Here is a 17,680-nt window from a genome sequence, read left to right as displayed (position 1 = left end):
TTGCAGGGAAAGAACTTGGACAATAATACTTACTTAATTACTGCTCTTTTTGACTGATAAACATGTTTTAACCATTGCAAATGGATATTTAGGTTATCAGGCTTTAGAAAAAAAATCCATCCCAGTTACACAACCAGTCCTTTAAGTAAATCTTAACAAGAAACTCTCCATAAGTCTGTAATTTTAGCAAAACGTGGACACGTTTCTTTATTTTTGTCCTCGTGTGCTGCATCTGGTTGTTTATTTTCAAAAGCAAGTCTTAAAATTTTCTTCAGAATTGCCTCACACTTTCAGTTTCCAATGAGAAATAGTGCTCAATGAAAAATCAATGAGCTCATTGATGTTTATGGACAACCCTGAGCATCATCTTTACAGCTGTGATTCAGCAAGGTCTCAAGTCTAAGAGATCCCCTGCAGCAGCTACACGAGATCCTTCCTGCCCGCAGAAACAAACATCTACCATGAAACTCTGAAGAGACTGAACTCAAGAAAACAGCAATTTCCCTTTTAGGAAATAACGCATTTTGAATTGAATGTTTTAAATCACGTGTGCATGCGTTTTTGCTGCCTTGCTTCTAAACTTACTTTTAAAAGGACAAATATTTCATGAAATTCACAGGCATTTTTCCTAATAAAATCTATTGAAAAAGAGACATGGATCAGTATTAACCCGCCCCCCCCAAAAAACAGTCATCTCTCAGAGAATCCAGACACTTGACTTGAAAATTGTACAACTTTATTTTTTGTAAAAACTCAATTTTGCTGCTATTCAACAAAAATTCCAGTGACTGGAAGTAGTAGCAAACATGACAAAAAGTTGTTTTGAATATCCCATTCGTTTTTCTGTGAAAGCCGATATAAAGAGACGGTTTCTTGGGCTTTCTCTGTGCCTGTGAGAGATGGACAGACGCTTCGCCCTGCAGACTGCTTAATCTGTTCCAGAAAAGAACTTAATTTCACCCTGTAGTGCTAGCTTTACTTCTGTCAAAGGTAACATTTAACTTAAAACAGATAATTGCGGAGGGAGGAAAAGAAAGAAAGAAAAACCACCATTCTCAAGGCACTCCCTAAATGAACACCAATAATTTGGAGCCAAAATGAAAACTACACGCCTTTAAAAACACTGGCACCAAATCCAGTTCTTGTCCCTTTGTTCACAAGTCAGTTAAAATAAAAACCCTCCTGAGTGCAACGACACTGATGACAATGCAACAGGTGGAGCTTTAAGAAAGAAAACAACAAAAACAAAAAGGGGTAAAAAAAGAAAGTTGATGGTGAAACAGTTGAAAAGGATCAATGACACAAATACAAGATGTGCCTTAACAGATGGCTCAGTCTATACGGGACATAACATTTTACGCGTATTGAAATGCCAAACATGTAAATATTACAACTTATCTAAACCAAACATTGTTTTTTTTTTTTTTTGGCAAAATAGCAGATCATTTCTTTTCAAATGTAACTTATTAGGTTTCTTTGCCATGGCCACAACAAGATATTACTACTGATGGCTGTTTTTCAAAGACAAAACATGGAAACTCTCTCAATCTGACAGCTATGTAAACAAATCTGGTCCCAAATAAATCCTGCAGTCGACAAATACTTGTAAAGACGATGCTTTGAACCACATCAACCAAAAGCGGGTTCCTCCTGGTCAGCTGCTTTAGACCGGACTGGTTACCCGGCCAGCACCGGTCCAGCTCCAAAATTAAATCAGGAACGACCTGTGTCGATGTGAGATGTACGGAGGCTGCCTTTGATATAAACACTGTAAATACAGAACCCAGATCTTTTGAATTTTGAAGTCAGATGGAGGAATATGATGATTCACATTCATTAATCACAACGTTCAGTTCTGATTCTGGATTCTTTCATCTCCTTCATTCATTAAAAATGAATTCTAACTGAACAAAAGTACAGAATACACGACAACCAAACGGAGCTGAGAAACACGCAGCGCAACAGGCGATGCGTACAATTTTTGGTGTCAAAAAAAGAAATGGAGAAAAAAAAAGGAGGAGAGTAAAGCTATTGATCACGTTGGCTGTGATCCACTCACAGCGTCGGAGAAAAATTTCATTATCAAACAACTCCGGTAAGAAATTATTTTGACCGATGCAAAAAGTACAGAGTTGCCTCAAAACTTTGTATTTACATGAAATCTTGTCCATCTGGTAACTGTTATCAAAACTTTGGGACCCGAAACAAGAACTAATGTTGAAGGTGGAGTGAGAGCGAGGGAGTGGGACCCCCCCCCCCCACCGATGTCGACGGTCCACCGTGGTGCTGGTGACTAACAGGATGTCTTCATTCTTTCTGTCAAATGTAGAGACCAAAGGAAATTTCTAGAATGGAAACAATTTCACGTGGAGGTTCTTCGTGGATCCGTCACTACGCCGCCGCTTTGTTGTCCTTCTGGAAGAACAAAGAGACGGTTTCACTCTACGACTCCCACTGATCCTCGTTTAATACAAATTGTTGTAATTTACTTACCCTGTATTCAAAGTCAGAGAAATCGCGGCCTCCTCTGCCACCTCTGAACCCCCCCCTGAAGCCGGGAGGGGCCCCCCGGGGCGGTCCGAAGGAACCTCTGCTGGAGGGCCTGGCCCGGCCCCCGCGGGACCCCATGAAGCCTCGGCCGCGGTAACCTCCTCTGCCCCGGTTGTGTCTGAGAGGAATGCCGAAAGTCTCCGAATTCATCCGCCTCTCCTCCGCCCAGGTAGGTCTGCGGTCCCTGGGCACAAACGTGCACAGAAGATCAGAGGACGCGCTGAGGCGACTCAACACCCCCTTGTCGTTCATCAGTCACTACATGCAACACCTGAGGAGTTAAATACTCGATTCTCTGATCTTATGGCAGTTTTCCACTAGTACCTACTCGGCTCGGCTCGGCTCCACTCAGTTTGGTTCTTTCCCACTAGGGATCTAACGTGCCGAATAGATACTTTTTCTGTATCTGTCCTGCCGAGGTTCTAAGCGGCTGAGTCGGCTGTATCTGACATCATCACACTACAGGCCACCGATTGGTCGGGGGGTTGGAGTCAGACGTCGAGTCAGGATGTGACATCAGAGAAAGAGCGACTTTGACGGAGCTTCTTGTTCATTTTATTCGACCAGCAATGGCAGCAGAAAAGTCTGTTTCATGATCCAACTCTGAGGTGCAGATGTTCATAAACCTTGTGGCTGAGGAGAGAATTAAAAAGGGATCTAGACGGGCGATAAGGAACGACCAGATCTACCAGGAGCTCTGTCACTTCATAGCTGCAGCTACCAACGGACTTTTCAGCGGTGCTGAGACAAACTAAACAAAATTAAAAAGCGTTGCCGCTTGAAGCTTCTCTCACTCTCATTTTTTAACTTGATATCAAACACAAGCCACAGACCCAGCAGCACATATATCATCTCCTCCAGGTTCTACATCTTTAGTGTTGTCGTCTTCTTCGTTTAGATCACACAATCAAATAAGTCACAGCAGCTTCACTCCAACCTCCTACTTCTGCTCCAGGTGCTGAATTGTAGTGGAAAAGAAACCAGGCCGAGTTGAGATGAGCAGAGCCGAGTAGGTACCAGTGGAAAAGTGCCATAAATTACTGCTGAAACTTTTGTATTTCTTTGATTAACATTTTTATCTTCTTTCAGAGTGTTTTTTCTTTTCCCCACTCTGCATTATGTTTGACACCCTGAGCTTCGAGTCCCACAGAGAGTGGGAGTGCCGCAGACCAGTTTCAGAGTGATGTCAACGTAACGTTGACGTAGGAGACGGAGCCCACTCGTGGCGTTTTATTTTGAAAATCCACTGGTGTAGAGTCTACACCATTCTCATGACTTCCTGCCAGCTGCATCTGCTGTGTGTAAACTGACAGTTTATCTGCATTCCTGCACTAAAATAGACTCAAGGTTTATCCTTAGAGCAGAGCGGCATCTTAACCGGTCCACGCTGCCGGCTGATGGGGAACCACCATCAGCTGCTGTGAGTTACAGCTGTTCTTTGGACATGCAAGCTGAAAACATCAGCGCTGTTTCATCCCTCTCTTCCCTGCTTGATGCATAGTTACGATATGGACACTACATGAAAAATATTTAGCAAAAAAAATAAAATATTGCATTAGTCTGACTGAAATTGAAACAAAAGTGCTGGAAAAAGCCAATACTGAAAGAGAAAAAAAAACACAAATGTGAGAGCTGCCTGTCCAGTTATTAGTATTCTACTGTCTGAGTTATTTTCTTTCATGTGTCTGCATCCTGGGACAAGAAGGGAGTCCCTTTAAACCGTCTGGTCCCGTTGTGACTGCTGCATGTACACCTGAAGTAAAGCGATATGGCCCGTGTGCGAAGTGCATTACCTTGTTCCCTCAGAGGACAGGTTATCAAAGAAGGACTTGGTCTTGTCATAGTAACAGGAGTTGTTGGCGGGCTCTTCCTCCTCGGTGGTCGCCTCGTTGGCTGGGTGATCCGCGTCCGCCGTTTCCTCTCCATTCACTGCCTTTTCAGGTTTGTCATCTGGTCATGTTGGAAAAAAAATGCATTAAATCCTGACAAAAGAAAATCTTTAAAAAAGCACTGCAATGACAAATGGTGTTATTGAGTTATTGTTGTAATCCTGAGCTTTTAAAGTACTCTATTATTCTTTTGTATCTGACTCGTAAAACACTTGGTGACTCATGTCTGTAAAAAGGTGCCATATAAATAAAACAAACTTATTTTAAGTATAAAAAAATGATCTCAATTCATTTGTGTTTTTACACATAAATGGAAAGAGGGGAATAACAACAAAAAACGTGTTTCTTTTCTTATGTACAACAAAGCAAAGTTCGTCTCCCCTTGAGTTGCATTCACATGACCAATCTGTTCTGTGTGACCTTTATTCTGCCCTGCTGGGTGAATTCATGTCATATTTTGTTTTGCCCCTGGAGGTAGTTACAGAGGTATAAACAGGAGAGAACGGATGACAGACTGAATTAAAGTAGAAAGGTGTAACGGGGGGGCTGACTGCCGTCGTCTCTTCAGTGCTGACTGAATAAAGCAGCCTGTGACAGATGTTGGGGACCTGAAGGACGGTCAGGCCGGGAGACTCCGTCAGGCTTTGTGAAAGCACGCATCAGGGACAGAGATCAAACGACCCACCATTTTCAGCCAACCTGACCGCACATTTTGATAACGCTCATACACACAAAAATATATAACCGACCCGGGTATATAACAAAAAAGACCATTTAGGAGGGCTGGCTACAGTGCAGCTGCCACCGGCACTTGAAAAGAAAAACAGAAGTGATCTTGCTTCCCTGCACCAAGAATAATCAGTCTTTGAACCTGAACTTTCAAACACTAATGATTCAGACCAACAAATGAAATATAGCACATGTATGATTTAAATTTACTATTCCCTCAAATTTTTCCCAGACTTTACTTTTCCTATCTGTGTCTTCAACTTTTCCCTGACTGTCTCCATCACCTGGAGAAAGCTCATGCTGCACCTTTGTGCCAATCAGCTAATGATGCCTTAGTATTTACGCCTAACATAAGATTTTTCATTTTTAAATGCTGTATAATTGTGTTTAAATGTTAATTTTCAAAGTACAATAATTATTCTAACCAGCCCAATCAAACTTGACCAGAATATCATTAAGCATCTCTGATGGAGGAGGGATTATTGCACCTTTGTCATTGTGAAAGCACAGCTGAAGGGTGGGCCTCTAATACGAGACATGTTGTAGATGTATAGAAAAACGTGAATCCTGAAGAGTTACCTTTTAGTTTCAGCTTCGTCTGGAGTTCCTTGTCGATCTCATCTTTGTGAAACTGCGCGTTGGCGGTCTCAAAGTCAAAGTCTTCGTCAAATTTCACGGTGCCATCTCTGCGCAGATTTACTTTGCCTCTGCTGCGGTTTCCTCTGCCACGGCCACGACGGTTGGACTGAACACCTGCAGAGACAAAACATGAGAATCCTCAAACCTGGAAATAAAACGTACAGTGCAGTCAACCAATGCTGAGACCGCAGCGTGTTGGTTATGAGATTTAATACCATCAATAAAATTAGATGTTCACAAATGACATTTTAAAAAAGCATGAGAAAAAAAAGTTTTGATTCACCATACACATTTTTTGTAAGTATTTAAGTACCTTCACACACAGTACATGATATTGAAAAACAAACAAACAAAAAAGCAGCCAACAACAAAGAACTTGAGAGTTTTGTTCCCCAACAGGGAAACCCCTATCTCACTGCAGCTTGGTTAGAGATAACAGGTATGCCTAACCAGGTACAAGATCTACATAACATAAAAATGAAAACCTTTACAGTGTACGACTACGTACAATCCTGAGTGAAAATGGTGACATGTACATATAACCAGTGTTTCCCCTACCATTGTATAGTCCTGGCGGAGCCGCCAGGCCAACGAGACCCCCCGCCTGGCCTAAAAAAAAAAAAAAAAAAATCAATTATCATTTACGTTTAGGAGCACCTCTGCGCAGCGCTGTTCTGCAACGTGAGTCAACCTGCTTCGTTGCCTAGTAACGATGAGAGTACTGCTGCTGGAATATTATTATACATTATTGGATGTATAGAGTTTGTAGCTAGCCAACTATGGCACTGTCAAAAAAATATATATATATCCCGGGCGACAGACAACATGATATAAAGAAATCTTTCTGCGAGGTAAGTGTGTTTATGTTTGCATGTGACGGTGCAGGGAAGAATGAAGGAAAAAACAGCCCGACGACACACCATGCGTCCGCGGGGTCCTAACGCCAGGCACACGTATGAGCGCGTCAAGTCTGCTTTATGGTTCTGCGTTACACCAACGCAGAACCTACGGTGTAGGGTACGCGGACGACACGCACCGTACGTTGCGCCTCGCCGCGTACCCTACGCCGTAGGCTACGCTGTGACCTACGGCGTAGGCTCTGCGTTGGTGTAACGTGGAACCATAAATCAGCCTTTACCGTCGCTGACACTGGTCCGACTGCCGACCCCCGTCCGACTGGTGACCCAGTAAAAAACAACATCTAAACACAGAACATCTGGGTGGGATCCCGAATGGCTTAATAACCATAAATAAAGCCCTTGGTTGTACCACACTCCCCATGGTAAATTTCCAATTTGTTGTTTAGCTTACATTTTTGTTCTGATTGAGCTTCTTTTTTTGGTAAGCAATAATGATGAAAATAACAGACAATAGATTGTCTTTCCACTAGAACCACTAAAGGATAATTTTTTCCCCAGTCAAATGCATGTAACTCTGTTATAACAAAACGGGGGAAAAAAAAATTCTTCTACAATCTTTAAATTATTTATAACTGATATAATCTCAATTGTGAATAGGGATGTTTTGTCACATATGCCGTCAGCACAAGCAGCCCGTTAAAAGAGGACCATCCCAGAGGGTTTTCATAGAGATCTCCTCTGAAATATATAGAAAAGATGCTCAATGCTCATATGGGTCAGACCACCACACTGCAGCCTTTCAGGCCCATGCAACTTTGGTTAAAGGTTAGCTTAAGCGTAATGATTTCATTGAAGTGATATAATTCAGCAATATAGGCCTACAATGATTTTTAATGTAAAACTTTGTTATATTGCTGCATGTCACATGTCCAATATGCCGTCCCACGCGCCTCATCTGTTTAGGGTTTTTTCGGTGGGTACCACCGGGCCTGAAAAAAATTCTAGGGGAAACACTGCATATAACTATACAAAAATCACACACTTCCTACCAAATTGTGCAAGATTTGCAATTATAATGAAGTGTTTTTCTTGTTATTGAAAGCAGAAGGTCACCACTTACCCATCTGCCGCTTGTTGGGATCCCGATTTTCAACAGCGCCGTGCTCATTATCTGGCTGATGTGACGGTTTCTGAACCTCGGAGGCTGGACAGACGAGAGCCAGAAGGTTTTCAGGTTAGTATTAATTTAACTACTAGTACTAAAATGGGAATAAAATATATTAATGTACCATACATGTCTGTGTCCCAGACCTGTGTTTCATAAAATCACCTAGAAAACTCCTAAGACCTCATTCCTTCATATCCTTATTAAGACTTGTATTTCCTTAAAAGGAACCCCGGTTATTAAGACTTGTAGGCCCTAATAAACCACAAATGTTCTCTTATACTAAAATATGTTGTTAGAAACACATAAAATAATGTAATTGCTTTAAAAATCTACAATGTTAATTACATATTTTGACCTGCGGGAGGCGCCATGTTTTACTTGCGCAATGCACTCTGGGGGCGATGACGTAGTTCGGTTGCTCTGGGAAGATAAACCGCGTTAGTTTAACTGCGACAGGTATCTAAAACATAGATGAGCAGCATCTCCCGGTCGTGGAGGCTGACGAGGGCAGCCCGTAAGACCTCTCGGTTGAGGCAAACTGGCTCAAAGTTCTCGTGTGCTGTGATGCACGGGAGATCTGCAAAAAGGATCAAAGTCGTGCGCATCTTATCACTGCATTAAACTGTATATCCTAATGCTGTGGCGCCGCCAGCCGGAATCCTGTACGCACTGTGCGTACACTTTTTGGGAAGGATTTATGTATATATTTGTGGTACGTGCTGGGTCCACTGTTTGATGTCACCATGACAGACCAGAGGCTGAGTGGACTTGCCCTGGAGTTTGACGAAACGGGAGGCGCAGCCTTCGCTTCAAATAGGCAAGAACATCATTATTTAATTTAATGACTATTCTGATCATTTTGGTGGAGCCACATCAGGCTGGGTTTTTTTTTTTTTTTTTTTTAAAAATTGTAGCATCGGCTATCTGCTAGTTGAAACGTGTGGTCGGTTAGCCTATCTGAGTTTTATGGTGCTTTTATGGTTCATACTTTATGGTGCTGAATTTTTGTTTTTTTTTTACTTTTTTGTCGGTGCGCCGTCACCATAATGTTTAGCTGTGTTTTCATCTGTGTTTCTGGTGCGCCGACACCATAATGTTTATGTTTGCATCTGTGTGGAGGTGCGCATAATAATGTCACCATATCTGTAGTGCGCCATGCGCACGTTATCCAATTTGTCACTGCAAAGTTTTGTTTGAGGAAAAAAAGATCTTTGAAATACTTATTGAACTCTGAATAGCCAACCAATCTATCTTCTACCTAATGGATAGTGGAATATTCAGGCCGAGTGGGACCCTGAAAGTGGACGGACTGTTTCTGTGCCTACTATGAAATTGAATCCTGGCGGCGCCACTGTCCTAAAGATTTATAAAGCATAGGACAGCGTTGGATGCTAATAATCTCCAAAATTATTGATATTGGAATACGTTTTATCACACAATAGCTTAAAGTGAACAGCTGCTGACAAACACACGAGCCCTTGACAACAAACGCTCTCCTTCTCTGTTGGCATCGAGACGCAGTTGCTGCACAGACACCATCTATTTTGTCCCACTCTCGCCTCATCCCGTCTTTCTTGGTCTTCATTTGGCTCGTTTTGAGATATGTTTTCAGTGTTGTCCTCCTCCTTGACCTTGCGCTCGGGTTCAACAGATGACATGTTTATCCTCTGGATTATCTCGTTGAACAGTCGCAACAGTGTACGAGGCCAGCAGGTGCAACCGACTGACGTCACTACCCAGAGTGCATTGCGGTGTAAAGAACAATGGCGACCTACGAGTTAAATTATATTTTCAAATTTTATAAAAACGAAGACATCAAGAAGGTTTTCGATATCACATTGTTATAATTGACACCAACATTTATCTTTTAAGACCTACATGTCTTAATAGCCAGGGTTCCCTTCAACATCCAGGCTAAGCCACTACAGCTAGTGTGCCATTTTAATTACCTTTCTTCGGCTCCAGAAGGTCGGGGGGTTTCTGGCTGCCAGAGGACGTACCGGTGGATTTGGGAGCCGTCACACCCGCCTGAGTCCTCTGTCCTACTGGAGCAGGTGGACCTGGAGCAGCGGATGCAGGAGCCTGCACTGCCTGTTCTGCTGTGGGGGGTTTTGTCAAAGATTCCAGCTTGGGGGTGATGTGTGCTGAGGGCGGGGGGGAACAAAAAAAGGATTAATGTATGAGACTTTCTTGGGAAAAAACAACTAAATATAACAAACTATTCTTGATTCAGAATGTCATGCATGTGTCCAGCGAGAAACAAAAGCTGACCTCGACTCATCTCACCAAGAATCATCCATCGTGAAAAAAATGTAACTGAATGAGATGTTTTGGAAAAAAGGCACTTTCAAGCACAGATCTGCTGTTTGAGCAACTGACACTGGTCACTACTCAGTCTGCGACCACAGGTGAGGGTCAGAACAAACTAGGCCTTGAATAATTTGAGTAATTCGATTACAAAAAAAAAATGGTAGAGGAATTTTCTCTGCCTCAAGATCGTTTAATTTTGCCAGCTCAAAGCAGGTATTTCGCCCGGACTACGTTTAAAGCGGTACAACGCGCTGACGCCACACACGTAAAAGAAGAAGAAAGAGGCGGTGAATATGTTTGGTTTTAACTAAAAGAAAAGGCAGAAAATGTCAAAAGTGTGGGAGCATTTCCAGCTGGACACCAAGGTGAACACTGTTGCATGTCTTCACTGTAAGACAGCGCTAGCAGACCACAACAGTACGTCCTCAATGCTGCAGCATCTCCACCTAACACTTTTACTCCGAGAGCGGAGGACCGTCACCCGAGACACGGTAAAATGAAGTTAACGTACCGCTAATTAATGAGATTAACGTTACGGTACCTTGCTACCATAACAGTAGCCCTATGGAGGGCTAAGTTTCTATTAATTATGACTACTGTCGATGCGTGGCTAACGCATTTAATCTGTAAAAACACAGAGCTGTAGAGTGATGAGGGTGAAAAATAAAAACATAATAAAGCTAACTGGGTAGTTTTCAATTTTAGCTCTGCAGTTATTGATGGATAAAACATCAAGTAGCGCTGGTGCCTAATGTGCTCCAATACAGCAGGGCTCATAATTTTATTTTGAACAGTGCCAAAACTCAAAATCTTATCAAGACTTTAACTTAAAACTTAACTAGAACTTAAAATTTGCTTGACACAAATGACAGTTCAATGGAAACACGTGGAAAAAACACCTAACCTTTTAAGTGATGTGTGTTATCAGGTGTAATGGCATTTTTAGGTTAGAAATAAGATTTCTTAGTAAGATCCTTAGTTTTTTGAGTGAAGGCAGTGAATTTGGTCAACTGGGGTAAGTTCAGGGTTTTTAAATGCACAGCCATGAACCTACTGTATTATATAATTTAGTCTTAGTAATGTCGAATAACATCTAACATCTTATGTATATTTATAATTGCTTAACTAAACAAAAATATGTTTTATTCGATGAATCGACGGAATTTTCAGTATAATACTCGATTACTAAAATATTCGATAGCTGCAGCCCTAGAACAAACACTAGCTGGTAAACGGAGATCCATGACTTGTGGTTCAGCTCTCTTCAACTCAAAGGACCGGTACAGAATCTATCTGTCAATCTCCCGCTCAACTCTTCTCTCACTTGTGAACAAGACCCAGAGATATGTAAACTCCTCCACTTGAGACAAAACCTCATTCCGAGTCCGGAGACGGCACCTCACCGTTTCCTGACCGAGAACTGAATGAACTCACATTTGGAGGTTCTGATTCTTGTCCCTAGAACTTCCAACTCAGATGGAGCTAAAAGGACTAACTCATCCACAAAAGCAGAAGTGTAATCCTGAGGTCACCGGACTAGTCCCCTCACACTCTTGGCCGTGCCTAGCACTTTTGTCCATGCAGGTTATTAACAGACTCAGTGTCAAAGGGGCAGCCCTGGTGTAATCTATCACCCGACTGAAGTAAATACAACTAACAACCACCAAAGCAGACCTAACTAAACTCTGGATAGGTACTGAAAGACTTGTAGTAATGGGCTCTGAATCACACACTCCAGAAGCACCACACTACAATATCCAGAAGGATAACAATTACAACACATTCCTCTCCGAGACAAATATTTATTGATATGACTTTCCTGTGTGTAGCAATATTCAATTAATCTATGAATAAAATTATTTTGAACTTAAACCACCATTTACCTCCGGCTCCAGCTGATCCGAACTGCGGGGCTCCAAGGGGCGTAACACCAAACTGGCTGTATGAGGGAACTGGAGCCCTGCTGAACGGTGCATAGGATCCATGAGACTGGAATGATGGTGCCGCTGCATTTGTGGATCCAAGTGAGGACTGAAAAAATAATAAAAAAATAAATAAAAAGGCCAATAAAAAACAAACAAGTGCTTCTGGCCAATTTAGATGAGCAATAAAAAACAAAACAAATATGCAACTGTAGTTCTTAATCACATCTGTAATTAAATTGAACTGTAACAACAACAACAAATTCTGTGTGAGCAATAAATAATAATTGAAAGGGCATCCAATTCACATGGACTCTTTACATTTGTTTTTCCCATGAAACTGGAGGTTATGTTGATACATAACCTCCGTTTAAGCTTTTAAGCCAAAAGCTTAAATCTCATTCTTTCCAAACAGTGGGATAATCACTTTCTTCTAAATTTCTTTAATAAAAATCATGGAAAAAATTATATTACAATTATGCTTACTGCAAAAGCAAACATTGGTATCAAATGTTCCCATGTCCACAACCTATTGTTTTAAATGTATATGCATCAACTGTTTTCTGAAATCATGTATTAATTGTTTACAAAAAAGTAATGATTTGCTTGTTTTAACACAATAAAGCAAACGTGTTATTAACTACTGTGGTCCATATCTATTGAAATCACACTCAGACAAGCCCCTTACTGTGGCTATGCACCCTTAATTACTGTAATAGGACACACCTGTGCCTTTGCAGGTCCAGAAACACACCATGGTAAAAGTAGTTTAACAAACTATTGAATTTTTGTTTTGACCAGATTTGGACATTAAGAGTGATTAAAGTCAAGTCAAATCAATTATAGAGAAGTAAGCGTTTACTAAGATTTGTTAAAAAATATTTAGAAAAAATTGGGTTTGAACAAGCAAAAGGATAAAATAGTTATATCTATATAATGTAATATATTTATATCCGGCAAAATAAATTTGGTATATTTTGTAGAGCTTTTAAAATTGTATCAGGAGCATTTGGCATAGCTAAGGGTATGCACTTTGGGTCATCAACTACAGGTGTTGCTAATTATTATCAAGGATGACTTAAACAAGATGTGACAGTGTACTGCCGACCAATCATGTACAGACGATGATATTTAGAGACATTACTATATGAAAGGAACTACAAAAGGATTTTTAAGGACAACATTTACTCAACCTTTCACAGTGTGAGCAAGCACCACATATTAAGGCTTTAATAGCACAATAAATGGAGTTGACTTACTTGGACGATGGCAGGATCTTGAGGCAGAGTGCTAGTGGCTTTGGGTGGCTCACAAACCGTCAGATCTTTTATATCACTTCCTCTGAAGATGATGTACTCAAAAACTTCCTCTCGAGGTGGAATAGGCCTGTCAGTGGGGCGATCTTCAGTGCCAAAAGAGCGAACTATAAAGAAAATGCAACATTGGTGATTAATACGACAATGTTATTAAATCATTAAGTATGTATGATCATATTGTATGAGTGTTTATGTAAGTGTCTGAACTTAAATAGATAATTGGTCTATACAGTATACTGAATGTTTTCAATATACAAAAAGTATATGAAATGTTTTTCTTTTAACTGGTTTACTGCTCTGTATCGGTATATATAAACTGACAGAAATTGATGATAAAAGGGTAGACGTATTAAGCTTCAGCCTATACCTTTTTGGTATTGTTTTTTTAATATATTTTGGTGCAACGCAATATCAGCATGAACTTCATGTTTACTGGTTTTCTTTTCTTTTGTATTTGAATTCTTATTTTTGGAAATTACCGAAATAAAACAAACAATAAGATTTCCAACCTGAAACAGATCCTTGCAAGAAAGACACACAATATCCATAATATCCATAAAGGGTAGTGCGTTATGGAATTCTATACCTGTACACATAAGGGAATGCCCCTCTTTAACAACTTTTAAAAACCAGATAAAAATGTGGCTCAGAGGTCAACAAATGTGTACACACACTTAATGTGTGCTTGGGCCTCCTCCTACCTACTAACTTTTTTTATCATTCTCATTTTACTAATTGTACTTGTCTTTGTTTCTGTTTTCTTTTTCTTATTGCATTTTTATCTTCCTTACCTCCCTATATTGGACTACAGATGGTAACTAGCGTTGTGCTACAATCTGGCACATTTACATATGTTCATCAATGTGCATTGTCCTGAGAAATAAATAAAGTAAAAAAAAATACCTCTGACAGTACATGTCATTCAATCAACAGAGAAAAGAACAATGGGGGAGTCAAAAAAAGTCCCCAATTATATTTCCTTCAATCATGAATGAAACAATACTCAAGTCAAGTGTCATACATGTATCTTTAACAACAAAACTACCGCTAAAAACTAATAACCAGATTAGATTAGTATCACCAATCTTAAGTACATTGCACAGGTGTGGCTATATGAGACTCTGAAGTAAAAATTAATTAAGAGCAAGCTTGAATGCCTATCAAATGGCAAATTAAGTTTTTTTAAATGACAAATAGTATTGTAACACATAACCTTAATGATAAGGCTGTTTAAACTGTTTAAACTGCAGACAGACATAAAGGACGAGTGTGCGCCACAGCAGCGCCATGGCCATATGGGCTGCAAGAAAAACTCACATATTCATGATTAATACTCATAAATCACTCCCATTTATTCCTCAGAATTATTTTCTACACGCAGGTGACCCCACTTACCTTTTGCAAGTGCTACCGTCGAGTTTTCCGTATCTATTGTGTACAAAATCCCCTCATAGCGGATCTCGGCCTTGGAGATGAGGCTAATCTTGCTGCCAATGTAAGGCGTGCCTCCGCTCATGTTGCCCGGCTTATTTCAACAACACGCCAACTTTGATGGAATACGTATCAGATCGCACCAAAATTCAGATGATTAATTGTCCAAAGCTTTGTGTTAAGGCTGCATAACACAAATAAGTAAGCTAGACTGTGAAGCACATTCGCTGCGTGATTTCTGGTCACGACATGGCCGCTTTCATGTTCCGTCCCGCCGCAAAGCACGCTGGGAAAATTAAAAAAACTGTTGTTTGTTCCTTTAAAAATCACCTTTTCTGTCTCTGTTTCCTCTACAAACGTTGCCCACTTGGATAAACATTGTTGATATTTCTTAAATCAACAGAATATGTTTACTGAACACAAAAACATTTTAGATATGAAGGTGATTAAGACGAAGGTGGAAGTTATTATCGCTAAATTACACAGGCTCAACCTCTAGGTTTACAGAATTATCAAAAAGTATAAAAATACAGCATCCAAAATATTTATGATATAATTTCCCTTTTATACAAGTTATTTCATAGAATTTTTCTTGAAAACTTTTTTTACTATTTTTTGTAAACCAAAACTTTATTCAACATACTATTCAGACATGTCATTGGCAGTGTCATGTCATGTCAGTGAAACAAAAACAAATATTATCTTACTTAAAACTGATAGAATCTTGATTTCTTTTTTTTTGTCTGCATATATATGAATGGTTAATACCAAGTTTGGTAAAACCTAAAGTATATATATGCATTTTAATATATAATCTAATTTATAATGTTTTTTGTTGTTATTTTGTTGTTATATATTGTTGATTTCTTATCGAAGTGACTTATATTTGAAAGTAAAGCTACATTCGCAGGAAGGTATAAGGTAATAATTTGGCAACATAAATAAGTAAGTTAATTGGTCATTAGCCTATAGGTGGTGCTGAATGTTATCAACTTTCTTTTAAACATCTCATATTCTAAGTGTTTTTAGATGAATCTGAAAACCACTTTAATAAATGTGCCTGAAGCTGTATGTTACTAGCATGTAGTGAGAATAAGGGCACTAAGCAGATTAATTTATTGATGTCAGATTCGTTCCCACAATGCCTAGTAACAGCATGCACACTGTAATACAAGAGCTATCTGTGATCAGAGACCTCTTCTGTCTCTGTTTCTTCTACAAACGTTGCCCACTTGGCTAAATATTGTTGATATTTCTTAAATCAACCGAATATGTTCACTTTCGATAGAAGAGAATCAAGAAAAAAATGTTTACATCAAATTTACTACACTCCCTATAGATTAATAGTGCGGTCTCTGCCATGTGCCAAAGATGTAAAATAAACACTGGAAATATACTCCATATGCTCTGGAACTGTCCAATTATAGATGCTTTCTGGAAATACGTGGTCAAAACAATCTCTGACATTTTAAAATCCTATATTCTTGATCCTAAGGTCTGGATAATGGGAGATATCAGTTCACTAAATATGACTTATCATAAAAAGTACTTCATTCTGCTTGCAGGCACTGCGGCAAAAAATTGTATTTTAAAAAACTGGAAATCAGAAAAAACCCCAGCACCCAAACAGTGGACCAATGAACTTGCAACATATAGCACTCCAGAAAAAATACTGTATTCTGTTAGAAAAAAACCTAGAGACTTTGACCTTATTTGGGGACCTTTTTTGGATTTTTTGCCTTTATTGGACTAGCTAATGATCTGAATCATCTACTGCATTAATGAATGTGTTTTTGCAGGACTTGATTATTTATTTCATTATTAATTTGCTCCAGTATTGATATGCATATGTGAAAAGAAGCTAAATTATTTTGAATGATGTAATCTATTGACCATATGAGGGAGGAAAGGGGAGAGGGGTGTGTTGTTGTATTTATTTATTATTATTTTTTTCTATTATTATTATTATTTATTTATTTTTGTTTAATTACTGTTATGAAAAGTTAAAAAAGGGGGGAAATATTGATATTTCTATTGTTATTGTAAATCTTATTTTTTAAATAAATATATCTATAAAAAAATGTTTAGATATGAAAGTGATTAACAGACGTAGACAAAGGTGGCCGTTATTATCGCAAAATTACGCAGGCTCAACCTCTACGGTTTACAGAATTATCAAAAAGTAAATACAGCTTCCAAATGTTTAAGATTATTACATAATTTACCTTTTGCATTTTGACATCTTGATTTTGTTTTACCTTTCTCTCTTCCTTTTAAAATATTGCAAACCTCTGAAACAAAACCCACCTGAACTTCAGATGCTAACATAATTGCAGTCCCTTTTATACAAGTTATTTCATACAATTTGCCTTGAAAACTTTTATTCAAATTTTTGTAAACCAAAACTTTATTCAACATACTATTCAGAAATGTCAGTGGCAAAATATTTAAGAAACATATAAAGCAGAAAACATGAAAAAAAAAGAAATTTAGTTAACACTGATAAAATCTTTAAACATGAAGTCTTGTTGATTTCTTTTTTTTTTTGTCTGCATATATATTAATGGTTAATACCAAGTTTGTTAAAACCTAAAGCATATATGTATTTTTAGATTTATCTGAAAACCATTTTAATACATTTGTACAAAGCTGGTTATATGTTACTATCATGTAGTGAGAATAAGGGCACTAAGAAGTGCATCTTTTTTTTATTTTTTAAACTTTATTAGCAAATCTTGCTATACAAACACCAACAAGGTATACAATGGATTGGAACAGAACACAACAAAATAAAGATAAAGATAATAAAGATAAAAAGCAGAGGGTATGTTGTAAGAAGTGCATCAACGTTGGTTCCCTACTCACT

General features: G+C 39.1%; 1 protein-coding gene across 3 annotated transcripts; it reads right to left on the bottom strand.

Annotated features, from left to right (window-relative positions):
- Window positions 1-714: 714 nt before the first annotated feature.
- On the bottom strand, window positions 715-15,088 carry lsm14ab (LSM14A mRNA processing body assembly factor b). 3 transcript variants are annotated; one of them, XM_061745587.1, is made up of 10 exons: window positions 14,779-15,088; window positions 13,327-13,490; window positions 12,029-12,176; window positions 9,785-9,979; window positions 7,788-7,871; window positions 6,366-6,416; window positions 5,748-5,921; window positions 4,344-4,500; window positions 2,494-2,734; window positions 715-2,415 (listed from the first exon to the last, which is right to left on the bottom strand). In XM_061745587.1, exons 1-10 carry the CDS (start codon window positions 14,897-14,899, stop codon window positions 2,392-2,394), a joined length of 1,359 nt encoding a protein of 452 aa, XP_061601571.1. In that variant the 5' UTR covers window positions 14,900-15,088; the 3' UTR covers window positions 715-2,391. The 3 variants fall into 3 exon arrangements, with proteins under 3 accessions (XP_061601571.1, XP_061601579.1, XP_061601587.1); XM_061745595.1 differs by having other exon boundaries at window positions 2,494-2,725; XM_061745603.1 differs by lacking the exon at window positions 6,366-6,416.
- Window positions 15,089-17,680: the final 2,592 nt, after the last annotated feature.

The sequence above is a fragment of the Cololabis saira genome, chromosome 2 (genome assembly GCF_033807715.1).
Source record: "Cololabis saira isolate AMF1-May2022 chromosome 2, fColSai1.1, whole genome shotgun sequence".
Taxonomy (NCBI): Eukaryota; Metazoa; Chordata; class Actinopteri; order Beloniformes; family Belonidae; genus Cololabis; species Cololabis saira.
Note: the sequence above shows the minus strand (reverse complement) of the source record. Positions and strands in the feature narration are given on the sequence as shown.

What these genes read in the sequence shown, in the direction of transcription:
- lsm14ab (XM_061745587.1), bottom strand. Translation starts at nt 14,899, where the DNA reads ATGAGCGGAGGCACGCCTTACATTGGCAGCAAGATTAGCCTCATCTCC. An exon ending in TCCCAACAAGCGGCAGATGG is followed by an intron (nt 6,417 to 7,787) that starts GTAAGTGGTGAC and finishes TTTTTTTTTTAG; the next exon opens with GCCAGGCGGGGGGTCTCGTT. An exon ending in GACGAAGCTGAAACTAAAAG is followed by an intron (nt 4,501 to 5,747) that starts GTAACTCTTCAG and finishes CAACATGACCAG; the next exon opens with ATGACAAACCTGAAAAGGCA.